General features: G+C 37.1%; 2 protein-coding genes across 2 annotated transcripts; one reads left to right on the forward strand and one right to left on the reverse strand.

Annotated features, from left to right (window-relative positions):
• Positions 1–1,038: 1,038 nt before the first annotated feature.
• LOC116155224 (olfactory receptor 5M9) lies at positions 1,039–8,308 on the forward strand. Its single transcript, XM_064491828.1, has 2 exons — positions 1,039–1,401; positions 7,844–8,308. The coding sequence occupies exons 1-2, from the start codon at positions 1,039–1,041 to the stop codon at positions 8,306–8,308; spliced, it is 828 nt and encodes a 275-aa protein (XP_064347898.1).
• A 6,129-nt stretch (positions 8,309–14,437) lies between these two features.
• LOC105090036 (olfactory receptor 8U3) lies at positions 14,438–15,394 on the reverse strand. The gene has a single exon (XM_010981227.2). The coding sequence runs from the start codon at positions 15,392–15,394 to the stop codon at positions 14,438–14,440; it is 957 nt and encodes a 318-aa protein (XP_010979529.2).
• Between the last annotated feature and the right edge of the window lie 3,984 nt (positions 15,395–19,378).

The raw sequence follows: 19,378 nt of genomic DNA on the forward strand, positions 1-19,378 counted from the left end.
GTGTCTCTAAGAGTTTGCAGAAGATATAAAGATTTCTCATTATCTGATGAATGAACCCTTGTGGATTTTTCTCCACAATACCTATTAACAGCATACAGAGCACTAGTGTTTCTATAGGAAAATAATTTCGGAAATATTGTTCTAGAAAAATGTTCCTATGACACAACCTATATCCAAGAAGAACTCCATTGGATTGCCAAGGAAAAGGCAAACATTCCCCACTTTCTGCCTCCAGTATAACTCTGTAAGAGTACACCACAGTTTTAGAAAGACTATTGACATCAATACCACTCTAAATAGACATTAATCTCCTTGTCTCACTTATATTTGATCTCCAGAACATAAGAGTGGATGATGTCTGGTAGATTATAATTACACATTAGAGATGCCAAGAGTCCATGTCCAGGTACTGTGCATAATGTAGGAATGTGTATAAATGGCTTACACCTTTATTTTGATGACTGCTGTGATCATCAGTTCATCCCTCTTTAAATGAGTCCAAGGATGAGGTTAGATTAAAAATAATTTTTATTTGACAATTAGGGCTGATGAATTACTTGATTAAGTGGCTTCCTTCTCTAATCATGGAGAATATGCCTATGATGAAACAGAGATAACATAGTAATTTTGAGTGATGATAAAAAGAGAACTATAGACCTCCAAAACATCTTCAAAATATGAAAATACCAAACAAGCCAGTGTTGGAAAAAAGGGATGTTGAAGAAGTGGTCTTGGAAATTTGGCTAAATTCACTATCGAGTACTAGCGTATTTCAGTCACATTTCGTACACCTGTTATGTAAGTAGACTCTGTATTTATCCAACCAGGGAGCCTTCCGAGAGTACGTTACATTAGCAAATGGTCAGAAATGATTTGCTGAAAAGAGTAGCAAAATGCAGTCACAGATATTTAATAAAGAAAAAAATGAAAAAGGGCATGGATGAAAATAAAAATTAATAGTCAATATGTGATTTCAAAATTTATTTCCTTTTAGTTATCACAGGAATTTGTAACTAATATCCACCCAGAACTGAGAAAATGCTCAATGTCACCGATGTGACAGAGTTTATTCTCTTGGGACTCACCAGTCACCGGGAATGGCAAGTCCTCTTCTTCATCATTTTCCTGGTGGTCTACATCATCACCGTGGTGGGTAATATCAGCATGATCATGCTAATTAAGGTCAGTCCACAGCTTGGCAGCCCCATGTACTTTTTTCTAAGTCATCTGTCATTAGTGGATGTGTGGTTTTCTTCCAATGTCACCCCTAAAATGTTGGAAAACCTGTTATCAGAGACAAAAACTATTTCTTACGCTGGTTGCTTGGTACAGTGTTTCTTCTTTATAGCCCTTGTCCACGTAGAGATTTTTATTCTCGCTGTGATGGCCTTTGACAGGTACATGGCAACATGGCAATTGGTCTTGATAATGGCTGTGAGATTGTGTGATATTAAAGCTTCTTTCAGTGTGAACAATTGGTCTGTTCAGAAATTACTATTTTGAAAATAGCAATTCTATTGTATTTAATCCCTTTCAATGTTTCTGGTGTTTAAGAGACACAGCATGTTTTATAGATTCCACTCACTGCTGTATTTCAACTCCAAGTTTGCCAGGGATCAGCCTGTGTCCATCTCACGGCTAAAGTGTCTTCTTTCTGACTGAAAAGTGGGTCAAAGTAACAGATGTTTCATTTTGAAAGCACAGTTTTCACTTAAAAAATTAAATTGATAATCATGCGGAATATTTTATACATTTGTGATTTAGATATGGTACTTAAATACTTTAAAATAATTTTTGTATTTGAAAGAAACAAAATACTGAGGATGTCCGTCTGTCATTAACATTGACATGTACTGATATAATATATTAATATAATCTGGTTCTCTCTTGCACCTCATTTAGGCAAGTATAAGCATGAGGCAACAACCTTACAACTTGAACTTCCATAAAGTTTCTGGGTCCTCTAATAAAAATAAATAAATGAATAATAAATAATCTGCTCTTTTGGTGTAGAAAATACGTAACTACTGAAATGTCAATCACACATTTAAATGATGCATTTAAGTAATCGCAAATTGATCTGCAAAGATGTAAATACAATATGAAATAGGTGCAGTGTGAGGACAAACATTCTTCTTTGGACATTTTTGAGATTTTATTTTCCTTAAGGGAAACCAGTGATGCATATGAACTCATTTCCACGTACAAGCACATACATCATGGTCAAAACTTTAAAGCTATTTGCATATAAATAAATTGCTTATTCAGATTAAATTATAATAATATTACTTTGCTTAGAGTTGCAAAACTTAAACCCCTACAAGAATTTAAGATTTTATTTACTTACTGTTACTTTTTAGGTGAGTTAAAAGTAATTTCTTTTGGCAGTGATACCATTAATTCACTATTTATTGGAAAACTCGACATACCAAATTAGTTGCTGATTACTAACAAATTTTAAAATATGGTTTTAAAGCATTTTAATACCTGTGAGCAAATGGCCTTGGATGATCTTTGTTACATCTTTTTCTTCAAAAGTGAACTACTTTCTCTGCTTACTTTTCAGAGTGTTGGTTTAGTGTTACATGAAGAATGATGACAGCAAGGTAAATGGTTAAATCATGTTCCTGGTATGAGTTTCCAAATTTCAAATAAATTTACGAGTGACCTTGATCTAATCATTTCTTGTTATTCATCCAGTTAAGTTTTAGGTTCTAGTGTCTGACTCCGAGATCTCTTCTGGCTCATAATTTCCATAAGTTTGGACTCTTGAGCAGAACGTAAAGCAATTTTGCCATTTGCTGAAAATTCAGAATAGTTTTGTAAAATACTTATAAAAATACACCTTAATGTTACATTCATTTCTACATCTATCAACATCGTTACATTTCAGCGTTTCCAACGTAAAGTGTATTTATCTTTCTCTGTCACTCTCTCTATTTTGCTCTCTCCAACACACACACAGACACACACACACACACACATTCTTCTTTTTAAACCTACATTTACTTGAGAGAGTGCACGTTACATTGTAATAACATGGTGCCAAAGAGTTCACCGGACGCACTGTCTTCATAATGAGTGAGAAGGAACTTAGAGTTGTGGGTACTCGGGGATAAAGAATGCAGAGGAAAACGTTGCCTGAGCACGATTCTGTCTATTATTTTGCAGATGGAATTGGGGCAGTATATAGCTTAGAGTTTATGAACGATCCACATGGGCATTCTGTTTCTTTAACCTGTTAGCTACCTAAACTTGGTAGGAAAACTTAACCTCAGAGTTATTTTACATATGCATATTTTTATCCTTCAACATAGCGATGATATTGACCACAGTCCTACAGAAGTGGCGACATCATACTTGTGAACTGTTTATAAGAGAAAATGCAAAAAGAATTTCAAGACTTTGAGAGCTTCATACGAGACAGACATTGTCCTGAGAGTTAGCCCTAGGTTATCTGAGATCCCTACCCCAGCCTGTGGGACAGTAGTCTCACATTCTGCAGATGAGAATTGAAGCTGAGAATCATTACTCACCCAAGGACACATAATTAAAGTGCAGAGTTAAGAAGGTTTGATTCCTGATCCTCTGACATCAAATTCAGTGCTCTACTGACTCCCAGAAGAGCCTCAATTAAGTGAGACAAGTTGTTCTACTATAATCAACCAATGACCTCTACTTTTACTCATTCTCCCCAGATGTTTCCAAATGGTCTCTGAGGCACCTGCCATGTGTCTAACATCCATGAGAGGCGTAGGGCATGTATTGCTGTGATGGTCTCTCCTGAGAGATGATGCTTATTAGAAGTGTAGCACAACAGACATAAAACGACTGACCAAAATTTTATAATGCAAACCAAGAATGTTTTTCCGAGGTGCATAATTGCCAAGTGTGAATGGAAGGGAGCAGAACCCGTGTGAAGGAGGGAGAGATTAAACCATGATACTAAGAATTTTGATTTCTTAATTTTAGAACCGTAAGAATTAGTCTCCTGATTAGCACTCCTTAACTTCTCTTACCCCTGAGACGTTTCTAGAATTTTAAGTATCGTTTCTTTCATAATTACCTGGGTAGTTCCTTGGGGAGAGGCTCTCAATCCTCTCAGTGTTTAAGGTTTTATTATAAATAGTGAGTCATTATCATTTGCTTTTCTCACTGCTGAAGGTAGGTCTGCAAATTTTACACTCTTTACAATACAGATTAATGCAGTCACATCTTTTAATTTTTATTCTTGTTTTGCAGAGTAGACTAAGACCTCATTTGTAGACTTATTGGTTATCACAGTGTTTTATTGTGTGGAAAAATATTACAGGGAAATAGTCTTATTTGTATCCACAGTTTATTTAAAACTTCATATGAATGATCTGGCTACAATGGGGGTTTACAAAAAATTTATCCTTCATTATTTATCCTTTTACCTCTTCTCTACAATGACCATTGATTTTCACATTGTGTTTTAAAATAAATGTAGATGGAGTTGAAAATTTTGTGTCAGTGGAAATGATTGAAGCAGTAATTATACCATCACTGTTTCTTTTCATTAGAAATTCCTAAAACATTACTAAAATTCATTTTTAAAACTCATATGTTACACATTCTATATTTTTAATTGTTTAATAGATGATGCACACTTATATAATAAATTGGCTCCATCCCAGAAGTCACTTGGCCATCTGGTCCTAGGACCTCGGGATCGCCTCACCTTGAGTGGTAGCGTGAAGCAGTGGTCCATTTGCTCTGTAGTTCAGCCTGCTCTAGGGTCATGCAAAGCTCTTCTGGTTCATCAAGAATGAACTATTCAAAGGATAACATTCTTCTTTTTTGGAAGATCCTCGAACTGAAATTTTAAATGTAAAGAAATAGAATACTGGGATAGGTTATCAAAGAGGCAGAAATATAAGGTTATTAAAGATGCAACACGGAAGTTGAATTAATTGGTTTGCATCTCAGGCTGACCAGTTAGCAGATGTCCGATCCAGGGAGACCTTCTTAGCCTTTCAGTGCTTCAGTTTCCACATTTTTAGATTGACTATGCGAATAGAACCTGGTCCATCGGAACTTTACGTGCAAAGGATTTAGTAAGCATTCAACAAAAATTAGCTATTCTTACTCATATTTTAAAGCTGAGACAGCTGCTAAAACTGTCTTTCCTAGAGGCTTTAATAATATTGGAATACTGTAATGCATTACATAAAGCTGATCTAGAGATCAGGACACTTAAAAAAATCTGAAGTGTGAATATCGCTGCGAATCAGTTACATTTAACAACTAAGCCAGGCAGTTTAAAGAGTTCCAAGATGAATGAGACAAACGCTACTAGCACAGAGCTGGTGATTATGTGTAGAGGAAGAAAACTGCACACATCACGCAGGAAGCAAAACTGAAGCAGTTTTAGTCTATGTTTCTTAGATGCCTTGATGCTTTTGTTAAATATATTTTATGCTTAGTAGTACCATTAACCCAGTCAGACTCTGTCGGTCAGAGCATTATGGGCTCATCGAGCAGGGTCAGGAGTTTTCACACAGGAAAGTCCCCGACCTTAGCTCTGCTTCCTGACCAGAGTCTGCATCTCTCATCTGGCTGAGTATTTCCACACTTAAGAGAAGCCAGATGATCTACAATCATGGAAATCTACAGTAAGGGGGAAGCCAGATCAGAAAATGAAGCTTCAGTGTCTCCTATCTTATGTGCCCAATTTACTTTATACATGGTGTACTTCATTCCCATGTGAATAATGAGAGATGGGAAAATAGTTCATAGAGACTAATGAACTTCCTTAATGTCCTCTGCTATGGATTGGAGGGGACCGTGATATAATCATGGAATTTACACACTGTTTAATGTCAAAGGAATGGCTCTAGAAACACTCTTTTTCTACATGGCAAGCTAAGAGTCCCTTTTGCATTTTCATTCTCTTCTTTCCCATATTTCTACATGGCTGGTTTCTTCTCACTAAGTAAAGAGTCATATTTTCAAAGAGATCTTCTATCACCCTGTCTGCATCCTGCCTCTCCTTGTTTCTGATCTCATTGGCAAACTGTGTGTTTGTCACTGCAGCTCCAGTCCCTGAAGTATCTCACTTGTATATTTATCATTTACTTCTTTTCAGCAAGAATAAATTATGATGCAGGCCAGAATCCTGTATATCTTGTTTAACCTCCTATTTCCAGAATTTACAATACTTCTAGATATAACAAATATATCTGACATATAACTAGCTTTGATGTTTATAAAATGAATTAATCTAAGCAATTACAAGCAAAGGCCCATTTATATGTCAGTAACATCCCCTTCAAACACTATTAATATGGAGAGCTTAAATTCCCAAGATGATGATAATTATACAGATGCAGCCTTAAGAACTCACAGCAAATTTTTATTTCTTGGAGAAGTCAACAGGGGAAATGTATTAAAAGGAGAAAAGATTTCTTGGGAACATGTCCCTTGTGGTGACATTAAATTTGCATATAAATAGGCATAGAATTGATTGTTCCTGAAAACCGGTTTAATCTGAAATGAGAGACAATAATTATTAAAACGTGTCACCTCAATTTTACCTCATGGTATTTGTCTAGGTAGTTATCTATAGACATAATTCTGATATTGGGTGCTACGTGGTTTAAACACCTGTGGTTTACGTTTTTTTTTTTTAAGATAAAAGCTATTAGAGACTGTGCTTTTAAATACCTCTCACCTTACCCTGCTAGTGGCAGTCATCAAGCAAGTATCATGTAAGGCTAAACAAACTAAAATGTGACTAGGAATTTCATTATGTCGAAAGCACGTGGTATCATGTACTTGCATAACGTAGGACTAACACGTCAATAACTAGGTTATAAGACCAGCGTATAAGACCACTGTCCCATAAAATTATATAAATAAGAGGTTACTGTCCAAAGCATGTGAAAATAGGTAAGTTAATATCACACGTGTATTTGTATTTTTATTGACATTGAGAGCCAACTATCATACTGGAAAATGGCATTCAGTGGAGTTTCAGAGGATTCAATGTACTTACTTCCCTGTGAGTACTAAGTGGCTAGCTGACCTTGCGTGAACATTTAACACTGATGAGTCTCAAGCTTTTTTCTAAAAAACAATATATTCGAATGGATTTAGTCATTCTCTGACAACTCTCAGTCTGGCTTTAGTCTTATCTGAGCCCTGGGATGTTAACATTATGGTAATAATTTACCAAATATAAATATATATTTCTGGTAATATGTGAATGCAATTGTCTATTTTAGGACTAAGAAACTGATATAAATATTGATGGTCATTACCTATAAGACCTACTAAAGGAAATAATTGTGCTTACATATTCTTTTATTGGACACTGTGTGAAACATACATTAATTTTTTCAATTATTTGAATTAGAATACAGATACACATGACACAAGACTTTCAAGAATAAAACAAATCCATTGTTTTTTTTTTCTCCCACAGATGATACAGACTGGGTCTCCATGAAGGCAATGCCAAATTTCACAGAGTTGACAGAGTTTATTCTTCTGGGGTTGACCAGTCGTCAGGAGCTTCAAGTTCTCCTTTTTGGGGTGTTCCTAGTGGTTTACATGATCACTCTGTTAGGGAACATCGGTATGAGTATTTTGATCAGCATCAGTCCCCAGCTTCAGACCCCTATGAAGTGTCTTTTTCTTGAGTCACCTGTCTTTTGTGGATGTGTGGTTCTCTTCCAATGTCACTCCCAAAATGCTGGAAAACTTATTATCAGAGACAAAAACCATCTCTTACGTGGGGTGTCTGGTGCAGTGTTACTTTTTAATCGCCCTTGTCCACGTGGAGGTCTGTATCTTGGCTGTGATGGCCTTTGATTGCTACATGGCCATCTGCAACCCTCTGCTTTATGGCAGTAAAATGTCCAGGACTGTCTGTATTCAGCTCATCTCTGTGCCTTATGTCTACGGATTCTCTATTAGCCTAATATGCACCCCGTGGACATATGGCTTGTACTTCTGTGGAAATTTTGAAATTAACCACTTCTATTGTGCTGACCCTCCTCTCATCAAGATTGCCTGTGGGGGGATACACATCAAAGAATACACCATGATAGTTACTGCTGGGATTAACTTCACATACTCCCTCTCAGTGGTCTTCATGTCCTATACCCTCATTGTAATAGCCGTGCTACGCATGCGCTCTGCTGACGGGAGGAGGAAGGCGTTCTCCACCTGCGGGTCCCACTTGATGGCTGTTACCATGTTTTATGGGACTCTCATATTCATGTATCTCAGGAGGCCCACTGAAGAGTCTGTGGAGCAGGGGAAAATGGTAGCTGTGTTTTAAACCACAGTGATTCCCATGCTGAATCCCATGATCTACAGTTCGAGAAACAAAGATGTGAAAGAGGCAGTCAACAAAGCAATCATCAAAGCAAACTTGGGGCAGTGAAACTGCAATAGATATTTCTGAGTATGTTGCTACTTGTGATGTGTCCTGGCATGAAAGTTCCTAGCTCGATACAGACTGTCTAAAGGCAACTCTTACATATACTAAGAGCTCCAGTCTAACCCAGTGATGCTTTTACCCCATGCATGACCTCTAAATACTAAGATTGTTATTCTGCATATGCAACTATATTATTCAAACTGACATATTACACATTCAAAGTGTATTCAAAATTGTGTTGTCATTGGACGACTCATAAATAAGTTGAGATAAATACATGGTGTTTTGGAGATATCTTTGTTAGAGTTGAACATGATTTCTATGATATTTTCTTTACTCAGATTTCATAAGAAATATATAATTTCATGAGGAAAAGAATAGGAATTCATCTCTCTTCCCTGATTACAGAATGCTGATGGACCCTGATTTACCAAATAACTTTTTGATAATGTTCATACACACATGGACTTTTGATAACAAAATTGCATTGAGAATCTTCAACTAGTGTTGTAACACAGTCCTAAGTTTTGTTCTCAGTATGTATAGCTTGATAATTATCAACACTTTTTGTGTGTCAAACAATCTGTTTACTTACCCTGATTCTACTCCTTAGCATGGATTCTGGTTAGTTTTCTTGGTTTTAAAGGGTGAAATATTTATGACATAAGACTTTCCTGTCTTCATCATAATAAAAAAAAATGAACCAATATGAGCTTTCTGATATTTAAAAATCTAACCTTTGGTCATAGCCTTCATCCTATTAAACCTTTGGTTGATATGACTTGAAACTATTGTTTGGTTCTAATTTCTTCTCATGAATGTTACATTCTTTGGTTCTGTTTTAGCAGCTTAAATCAAGCTTCCAGGGCTTAGAGCGGATCAACCAGATAAGAAGCCCTGTTCAACTAAAAGCCATTGCATTGGGTATGCATTAAAATATGGTCGATACAGCTCAAAATGATATCCATCAGGGCCCAGTTAAAAGTTCTCAAAATCTCACTGTTCCATTTATCTAGATTGGTACCCACTTAATCTACATTCATTCTTGCTACAAGAATACAGACTTTTCTGTATTAATGACTCTCATCAGCATAAAGGTGAATGGGAAGTAGAAGTAATTTCTGATGATTGAGTTTATTCTTGGGACTAAAGAAGCCCTGTTTACTTACCCTGATTCTACGCAGGGCTAATTGAATTAAAAGGAGTGCACAATGGAAAATGTGCAGGAGGACTCTGAGAAGTAACATATGGTGGTGGTAACACCACTGGGAGGATGGACTAATTCAAGCACAGAAAGTATGGCTGCTCAGGCTAACTTGCTAATTAACCGTAAGCCACGTTCCTTCTAATTGGATCAGAGAAAAGGTAGCTGGTGGGAGGAGGGCTGTTATTTTTCATAAATTTAGGTTCTGAGCAGGAAGAAAAAGTACCATTAATTGCTATTGGAAATTATATTAACAAAGTGGATTTCTTTTTTATGTTGTCAAACCACCCAAATCTGGTTCTAAAGAGTTCATGTCAATGTAGTGTCAAAGTAGGACTACTCGAGACACTTTAGCTTTCACAGAGATTGGCATTACAGCCTGACAGTCTAAGACCATATTTCTTCTGATCCCTATGGCAGAAATATTCCTCAAGGGCCACTATTTTATTTTTTTCTTTTAGAAGTAAAACACTAGCCCTCCAGCTGTTAGCCACAGTTGCCCTCATTTCTATTAGCCAGGTAGCTAACGTTGTTACAAATGTTTTGGCAATGAGCTGTCAGTAGAAAGATATGTCTAAAACCCAAGATCATTTCCTCAAGTCAAAGCCACTAGAGCTGGACTTGTTCCTTTCTCTTCCTTCTTGAAAATGTTGCCACTGAAATGGTTGCTGTAGACTGAGACAAGAAAGCCACATGTGGAGGGTCTAATTGCCTAACCCAAACCCCATAACTCACACTGTCCCCTGAGAGAGGAATCTAATCCTATCTCACTAAGTCACTGCATTTTGGGAGTTTGCTCCTTACAGAGCGTGGCTGAAATTGTTCTTATAATTCTTTCCAGGAACATGGTCCTTAGCACCTGGCTTCTGCATCTGACCACTTCCCAGGGCAAATGTTGCCTTGAGGATGAATGTCTCCTCAGAAAATGTCTATTCTGACACTGAGTATACTGGGTAAAGAAGGGTACCTGGTTCTCTGTCTTACCAGAAGGAGGGAAAACTCAACCTCCAGTCTTAGATGTTAGGTTTATCCCCCTTTCCTAACTACTTGATGAGCCTTTGGACTTGTCATGACCTCCAGCTGTCACATTTAGTTGGTTTCGAATCCCTTTGGCCCCAACTTATAGGTGGCTTCTCCTCACTAGTCTTTGCAGATACTTACAAGGCTCTGTCACAGGCTCAGGGAATCTCAGCCACTTCCTCTGTGCTGTGTTTGTAGGTGTGGACCGGGTGAGTTTCCACCAGACGTTTTAGACAACACATCTTTAGTTCTTCTTACTTAGCATGAGTTGAATTGTGTCCTGATAAAATGAATATATTCCTTCACCAATTTGCTGCAACGTTGGGACTCTGGTTTTTCTATTAGGCTTTTTGTTTCAGTAAACCAGGCTCTACCTCGGGGAGGTAAGCTATCATTCTTGCTGCCCCGGGAGCTCTTCAAACCCCTCTGAGCTTTCTTTCTGAAACTGTGTGATTTTGCAGCAACCTCACCTGAATCCACTGTGATACCCAGAGGAAGGGGCAGCAGATTCCTCTCCAAAGAGTCACTAACCTTTACATCTCACTCGCATCGCCAGGCTCAGGTTGGGCCCTTACTGCTTGTTTCCAGGAAAACGGCTCCTCTATCGTTAGGAGATCTTTTCTACTTTCCAGTTTTCTGTATAAACTCCATGATGGTCTCTTCGCTGTTTAATACTAAGCTTTGGGGATTACAGAACAAGCAAAATAAACATAGCAACAACAAAGGTGTTTTCCTTATTTGAGTTTTTGCCCTTGACAGTCATGACTTCCAAGATTCATATTTTGGTTTGATGCCTCTGCCCCCCAAAGAAACTAATCTAGAGCCTGAAAGGCATAGTTGTAATTCTGCCTTTCTTCAGAATCTGTACCGTTTGCATCCACTTAGAACACCTCATTGTTGATTTAGTGATAGAGTTGGTGTTGGTTAGGGAGGATGTAAAAATAATTTTTAAGATACATAATTTAATATGACAATATTGATGTCTTCACATAAATCTAAATTCTAAATTTAACCATGAACACTGTCCTAACATAACTTGGAATAGCAAACTAAAGTGGTTATCATGGGCTTCTGATTAACTTCTATAATTTCTCTTGCCAGTATTTCCCAAAATACAGCACAAGAGATAATTTCACATAGTACCCAGAGATTGTGTTATTTTAACTTTTTGAGTGTTTGGAATTCTTGTTACTTTATGATGATTTTGGCATGGATTTTTCTCCTTTGCAGTGGTTACAGAAAGTTTAGTTTTCAGATTTATTTAAATAAGCTTGTGAGTCAATTAAAATATATTAAGCAAATAATAAATGTGTTGGGCCAATGCATGAAAAATAACAAAACATAATATTAACTAAAAGTCAGAAAATGCAACCCTATGGCAAGTCACTACAATCACACACACACAGAGACACACACACACTATCATATATATATAGATAGATAGGTAGATAGATAGATAAACACATAGACAGATAGATAGATAGACAGACCTAGTTACTCTATACATAGTATATAGTACAATATGTGTATACTATATATACTGTAGTATATATGTATATGCTTAACTCAGCAGCTTCTCGGGGTACTAGCTTTGTATCAGACACTACTTCCCGTGGGGTTTTTAAACCACCCCATCTTTAATTTTTTCAGAGCTCCATAGTTTCTGCAATTTCCAAGACTATTAAGTCATTCAAGCGGCACAAAATCTGGTAAGTCATTTGTGAAAGTCTCTGTTGTCGTGCTGTTTTTTATGTTAATTTTAGTCATATTATATATATATATATATATATATACACATATATATATGTATATATATATATGTGTATATATATATATCAAAGAGAATTGAAGGGAAATCAGGGAAATCTATCGGAGGGACACCAATGGGTTTCCCATGTTGTTCAATTAACTGTGACTCTAGGACAGAATCAGCTTTGAACGCCTGAGCTTTATAAGCACCCCTCACTCAGAACTTAATATTGTTCAGGCAACTGTTTCCCATCACTGACAGGTGGTTTTGAGGAGCCTGGTTAATGAAAATCATAGATGCTATTCAGCATCACCTAGCTGGAAGTGGTAATACTCAGGTTTCAACACAAAAGCACAATTCCAAGAATGAGTTTTTTTGTTTTTTTTTTTTTTTTTTCTAATTTACTGAGATGCCATAGCTTGAACACAGGCAGATTTTGATTCCTGGTCATGCCTGGTTTAGAATCATGAGCCTTTCATGAGATGAAAGCAGGACTGACAGAGAAAATGAAAAAAGAAATCAGCTCATGGTAGTGGAGGGCTCACACGTGATCCTAGCACATACATCATTGGCATAGCTTCACCTCGTTCATTTGATAATGAACTTCATTTGTTCATTGCTTGTTCACTTTGTTCATTGTTTATTGTTCACAACTGCATTATCAAATGAACAAAATTATTTCCTGGTTTGCTAGATTCATTCTAACACCTATCACAGTACGTAGGTCATGGTGGCACAATATTATAATTCAGCAGGCTGACTTATTTCGAATCCATTCACTTTCTAGTTGTCTTATTCTTAGAGGAGGTCATTGAAAGGATGTTTCTGCTAAGTGACTCACAAGATAAACCCTGGCCATTTGGTGGCTCCTTACTCACTCCCTTCTCCTTTGAATGTATGTTCTGCCCACTGTTCCCAAAGTAAGAGGATGCAGATGTTGTTGAGACCATCTGGATGGTATGTGAAAATGAATCAAGTTAAAGCTTCTTTATACACGTTGAAGATTCTGGCAGACAAATGTAGAGATCTACATCCAAGGCAAGCCTCATATGTAAGTTCTTTTCCTTATCAAACCTGCCACCAACGAATCTAAACTGGTCTGTTGCTAGCTGCCTCTTCTCCCAGAGTCTCCAACACTGTCAGGCAGGAAATATTTTGTTTGTTTGTTTGTTTTTTGCTCTCCAAGAATGACTCACAAAATCATGCACATGGTAGACATGAACATTTGAATTTATGCTTGAAACAATAATCTATTACATTCCAGTTGAAGGTTTAAGCGGGTTTTGGATTATGTCTCTTTATAGTACCTGAACATAAACTATATTCTTGACATGTAATAGCCACCATATTTATCTCTTGGTTTTAAGCTACCCCTTCCTGTCCCCCAACCCACTGTAATTTCCTCATACCCCTAAATCCTTAAAAGACCTTTAGAAAGCACAGCTTTGCTTAGGGAACTTAGGGATAGCTCTGCATTTTTGTTTTGATAGAATAATAAAAGGGAATATGGTTTTCCAAAAGCTAATCCTGGTTCCCAGATCTACATGGTGAAAAATGACTTTCTTTCAAAGGATGTGCTAATCATGCAATTTCAGGGAGTGGACAGTAGTGAATCCAGGGGTCAGAAGCAGAGAGAGGAATGATGGGTCACAGACAGGGAACATTGGAGGAGGAGGCTATCACATGGAATGACATAAAGATGGATAAGAAACTTACTTCATCACCATCCTTGCCCCTTTCTCTGTCTTCCATGATATACAAAACAGGAACAATTTTTAAAAGACTGATTAAACCTTATTATCAGTTGAATAGAAGCTAGTCAGGTCAAAGTTATCAGTGTCACATACCCTAAGAGTAGCAATTTGTTAAAAATGTAAATTCTATTCATTTAAAAATTTCCTCTTACTATCAATTACATGAAAACTAGAACTCATGTACAAAATCATTTTACTCATATAAAGAACAGTAAAAATAAAATGTACTTCATCAAAAGATTAGAAAAACAACATGTCTATCTGCAAGTGGCATTGTTCCAAGTCAGGCTTTGTTCAAGTCACTTTTTAAAGTTTATTAGAGGCAGGACATAGCATTTGTCAATGGCTTTCCTCAAGGCATTCTTTACTTCTTGGTTCCTCAAGCTGTAGATCATGGGGTTGAGCATAGGAATGACTATTGTGTAGAACACAGAGGCCATTTTGTCCGTGTCAAGGGAATGGTTTGATTTGGGCTGCAGATACGTGAAGATCAGAGTCCCATAGAATATAGTCACAGTGGTCAGATGAGAGCCACAAGTCGAGAATGCTTTGCACCTCCCTTCTGTCGACTGGATTCTCAGGATGGCAGCCACAATGTATAAGTAAGAAATAAGGATGGTGGTCAAAGAGCTGATCAAGTTGAGTCCAGCAAAGATGAAAATCAAGATCTCCTTGAGGCTGGTGTCTGAGCAGGCAAGGGCCATCAAAGGGACATCATCACAGTAGAAATGATTGATGACATTGGGGCCACAGTAGATCAGTTGGAAAGTAACAACTGTGTGGAGCAAAGCAACAGAAAAGCTGTATAAGACAGGGCCCGTTACCAGCTGCAGACACACCTTTGGGGACATGACCACCACGTAGAGAAGAGGATTGCAGATGGCAACATAGCGGTCATAAGCCATTACTGAAAGAAGGAACATCTCCAAGATCAAGAAGTTCAGGAAAAAGCCCAGCTGTGTGGCACATGCATAGAAAGATATGGACCTGTGTCTGGTCAGGAGGGTCTGCAGGAGCTTGGGGGCTATTGATGAAGAGTAGCAAAGGTCTACAAAGGCCAGAGTACTGAGAAAAAAGTACATGGGCGTGTGAAGTCGAGAATCCAGTCGGATTAGTGAAATCATCCCAAGGTTTCCTACCAGAGTTAGAGAATATACCACTAAAACGAGCAGGAAGAGAATGAGTTCAATCCCTCTGCGGACTGAAAAGCCCAAAAGAATGAATTCCGTCACCCTGGTGCTGTTCCTTTCAGTCATTTGTTCCAATCTCTCAACTGCTGAAGAAAGACAAGTTAAAGACTGAAAAATTACCGGGCATAAGAAATTGTCACCAGGCATCAACTCTTGTGTGTTTCAGCTTCAGAAATTATTGTTCATTGTGGTAGAATATCAGAACAAACACATCCCATTTCAAACTCTCCTCTCTGGCTGTTTATAATTTTATGAGGTCAAAAGTCGAGTTCTCATAAAGATAAACCAATTAAAGTCTGCAGAGTAAAGGTGAAAAGATGAACAAAATGGTGTATGTTTGAAAAGATATTTAATATTTTAGATTCAGACCATTTTCAATTATATTGAATAAAGAGAAGAAACCATTTTTTTTATTTCCTGCTCCCGTATCTTCTTCTTGGTAGAGCAGAACCTTAATGTAGTAATTTATTGCCTCTTTGAGTAGATATTTTTATTTGTTTTTTAAAGTATAGTTATCTAAATTAAAGTGTTGTGCCATGTTGCATTTTAACTATTTATGACATTTATAATCAAGAATGTTTTCTACAATTTCTGTTAAATTTTCAGTGATTATAACTGCATTCCTCCTTTTAAAAGGTGGTAATCTCTTTGAAAACGAGAGAAATAGAAAATGTGAGGAAGTGAGATTCCTGCCTTATGCTGTTCCTCTTGGACGATGTGTCATTGTGAATTCGATGCCCCTTTCAACTTCTAAAGGAAGATAAATAGCTAACTTTAATTTCAAGAGGAATGTAATAAAATAAAAAAAATTATCATCCTTATCAAATTAAAAAAGTGTACAAAGTAGAAAAAATAATTCCTGTTTTCTCCTCAAACATTTTGTCCAAAGGGAAACTTTTTTTTCTAACAGTTTAGTGAGAGTGGTCAGAAAATTATTCCTTTAAATTTTTTTCTTCTCTCTCTATTGAATCATCTTAATACTATTACTTGTACCTAATGTGCTCTCTAAAAACAAGAAACAAAAAATATATATGCATACATACACAAACATGCACATACATATATACACAAACACACACATATACATACAGATATGTGCATATATACACACATACGCAGTTACATATAAGTGCATATATAAAACCTGACATGAAAACAGAATTTCCCTCTATCCGTTTATTTTCCACTTAGCGAAGTCGAAACCCACCGTGTGAGAGGTGTTGAACTGGCTTGTCTTCCTGAACTGGCATCCTAACACAGCTACGGTGCTATAGCTCACTATTCTGGGAATAGAATAGAAGAAGAAATGAGAAAACACTGATTTGGCTGCCATGTGCTCACTACCATCCATGGCAACATGACTCTGGTCCCACTCTCGGTCTTCCACGATAAGTATCCTTTCAGATGTTTTAGGGGTAATTAGTGGAAGTGTTGGTACTGAGTTACTTTTCTTTGTGCATACATTGGAATTAGGCTTATTTTTTTATTTTTCTTCTTTTTAATTAAATAACTTTCAAAACCCGGACACGCTCATCAATTTCAAATTGACCCATGAATTTCTCTGATAGATGTTTCTTAAACCTCAGCATTCCCCCCTGAGAGAAAGACAACTCCCACACACACAAAGGTTCTTCATCAGAGGATTTGACTTCTGATTGTTTATCAACAGATAAAACGTGTTTTCTTCTTCTAAAGGACACCCAAGTCTCAGGCAGCAGTTGAAGAAGATATTTCATTTGGGGAGGGTTAAGAAAGGTGTTTCGTTCTTGAGAAGAGACATCAGCTTCATCTAGTTGGAGCTGAACTAGCCAGGGCCATCTCCTTTGTTTTAAATTGGGGAAAATTGTGGATGACTTGGAAATAAGGCGCTATGTAATGACCAACAGCAGTACTTGTTAACCTACCAGCATGTGGAAGAAATCTTCCCCCGAATATTTCCCCAGGGGTCTCCTTTCCAAGGACTCTCTCAGACAGTCGAGATATGTGAACCAGTGCTCCAGGCCTTTATATAATGCAGTCTCGATTCTGTTGAGAGTTAATTCCCAGTGTTCCCCCAATGTGAGCGCACCAGAGTGCAACTGTGCACCCTCCAGGGTGCAACCTGATAAGAAAGTTCCAATCAGATGAAGATTAGCTGATAAAAACAAAGGTAACTTTAAGTTATGTTTGAAACTAGAATAATGTCAGCATGAAATCACTAGTCCTTGGTTACGTATGTCCAGTTCAACTGCTATAAACAAAACAAAGAAAAGCAAAACCAAATGGCAAACAATTTAAATATTACAACTACTTTTAATGTATTCATCATTTGTTTTCATTTGTCCCTTCCATTCCCTGTGATCTTCTCAGCCAAAGGGATTCTGATTCAATTATTTGTTCTATATTTACTGAGTGTGTTTTATACCTTGAAGTTGTAAGTTATCCAGCAATCTGTTTGTTTACTTTTATAATATGTAATCAATAAATACCTGATATCTACATCCTAGAGAGTAAACATTTAACTCTTTATAATCACCTGGCATTGATTTGTTGTATGACCTAGGCAAGAATTAAGCTATCATATGTACAAATAGCTAACTAATTGCCCTGATGTTATTAATTGAATAATCCACCTCTTTCTTATTAATTTACAGTTAATGGACTTTAAACATATCGCCTCATTTACTAAAATAATTCAATAAAATCAACCAGTTTCTGTATATATTAAAAAAAACAACCTTGGAGTATTAGTATTGATAGGTATGGGGCATTTTTATATATCCTTTATTTTGTTAAAAAAATATATATATACATACATTTTTCTAGGATGAAAAGAAAGTACAGTTGAAACCTGAACAACACAGGTGTGAACAGCGTGGATCCACTCATAGGAGATTTTTTTCCAATAAATACGGCTCCAGTAGTACACCTCCCCTGGTCGGGTGGCTCTGCAGGTGTGGAGCTGCAGGTGCAACTCTGCTGTAAACTTATAGGCAGATTTTCCATCTGGAGGAGTTGGTGCCTCTAACCTCATGTTGCTCAAGGTCTATGTTAGCTGTTTACAAAATCTGATATACAGAAATATATGAAAAAAAATCTCTAGAAGTAACTGCTCTTTTAAGTTTGGGGACGATTCATTTTTCATTTTTCTTTTTTTTTTTTTGTATTTTATTAAATTGTGTTCAGAGTATATGACAATTTACTGCTTGTAATGAATTTTTTCCCAGCAATTCATTTCTATGGGGAATTGGTTCCAGGACACCTCTTCCTTCCCCCAGCGCATCATTGCCCAAACCAGTGGATGCTGAATTCCCTTATTCACAATTGCATAGGGCAGTCGGACCTTCAATCCAGGGGTTCCACATCAGCGGATTCACCAACCATGGATCTTGGATGAATCACACATTCAGGACCCACAAATATGAAGGGCGGATGGTATCCTGGGATACATAACATTCGACATTCTTCCCAAAGCATGTCTCTAATTTACTATATTAAAATCTTGTTATTTTTTTCTAATTTGGAAAATAATAATGCTATGATAAATTCTCTTAGTCAAAATTGGTTTAGAATGATCCAATATTTTTAGGATAAAATATTAAAAAATAGAATGAATAAAATAATGTGTCTGTTTTAAAATACTTTGCCTATTGCTAAATTATCTTCTTTTCCAGCACTGTTCCTAGCAGAGTTGTGTGTGTTTCCATGTTGCCTCCAAATCAGGTCCTCCGACATTTCTCAAGATCGTTCCAGTAAGCCTTTTCCCCCCATTATTCAGTGGAAAGTCCCCTTACTGAGGTCGTGTTATTCAGCCTAACAGTGGTATTTGCCATAGCTCACCACTCCTTGGTTAACCTTCTCCACTCGAATTCCCTCCTCTCCTGGTTTTCCTCCTGCACGTTCCTTCGCAGGTTCTTTGCTGGCTCCTCCTCATCGCCTTGACATCTAAATTTTGGGGGGACATAGCTCAATTTCTTGCAGAGCTGTAAGCATGTCCATATTTTTCTGCAGGAACAGTAACAATTATCCATGCAGGTTTTACTTTTCCAAGCTTATTCTCTAAAAATGGTG

Source organism: Camelus dromedarius, chromosome 12 (genome assembly GCF_036321535.1).
Source record: "Camelus dromedarius isolate mCamDro1 chromosome 12, mCamDro1.pat, whole genome shotgun sequence".
Taxonomy (NCBI): Eukaryota; Metazoa; Chordata; class Mammalia; order Artiodactyla; family Camelidae; genus Camelus; species Camelus dromedarius.

What these genes read in the sequence shown, in the direction of transcription:
- LOC116155224 (XM_064491828.1), top strand. Translation starts at nt 1,039, where the DNA reads ATGCTCAATGTCACCGATGTGACAGAGTTTATTCTCTTGGGACTCACC. An exon ending in TGATGGCCTTTGACAGGTAC is followed by an intron (nt 1,402 to 7,843) that starts ATGGCAACATGG and finishes TTTGATTGCTAC; the next exon opens with ATGGCCATCTGCAACCCTCT.
- LOC105090036 (XM_010981227.2), bottom strand. Translation starts at nt 15,394, where the DNA reads ATGACTGAAAGGAACAGCACCAGGGTGACGGAATTCATTCTTTTGGGC.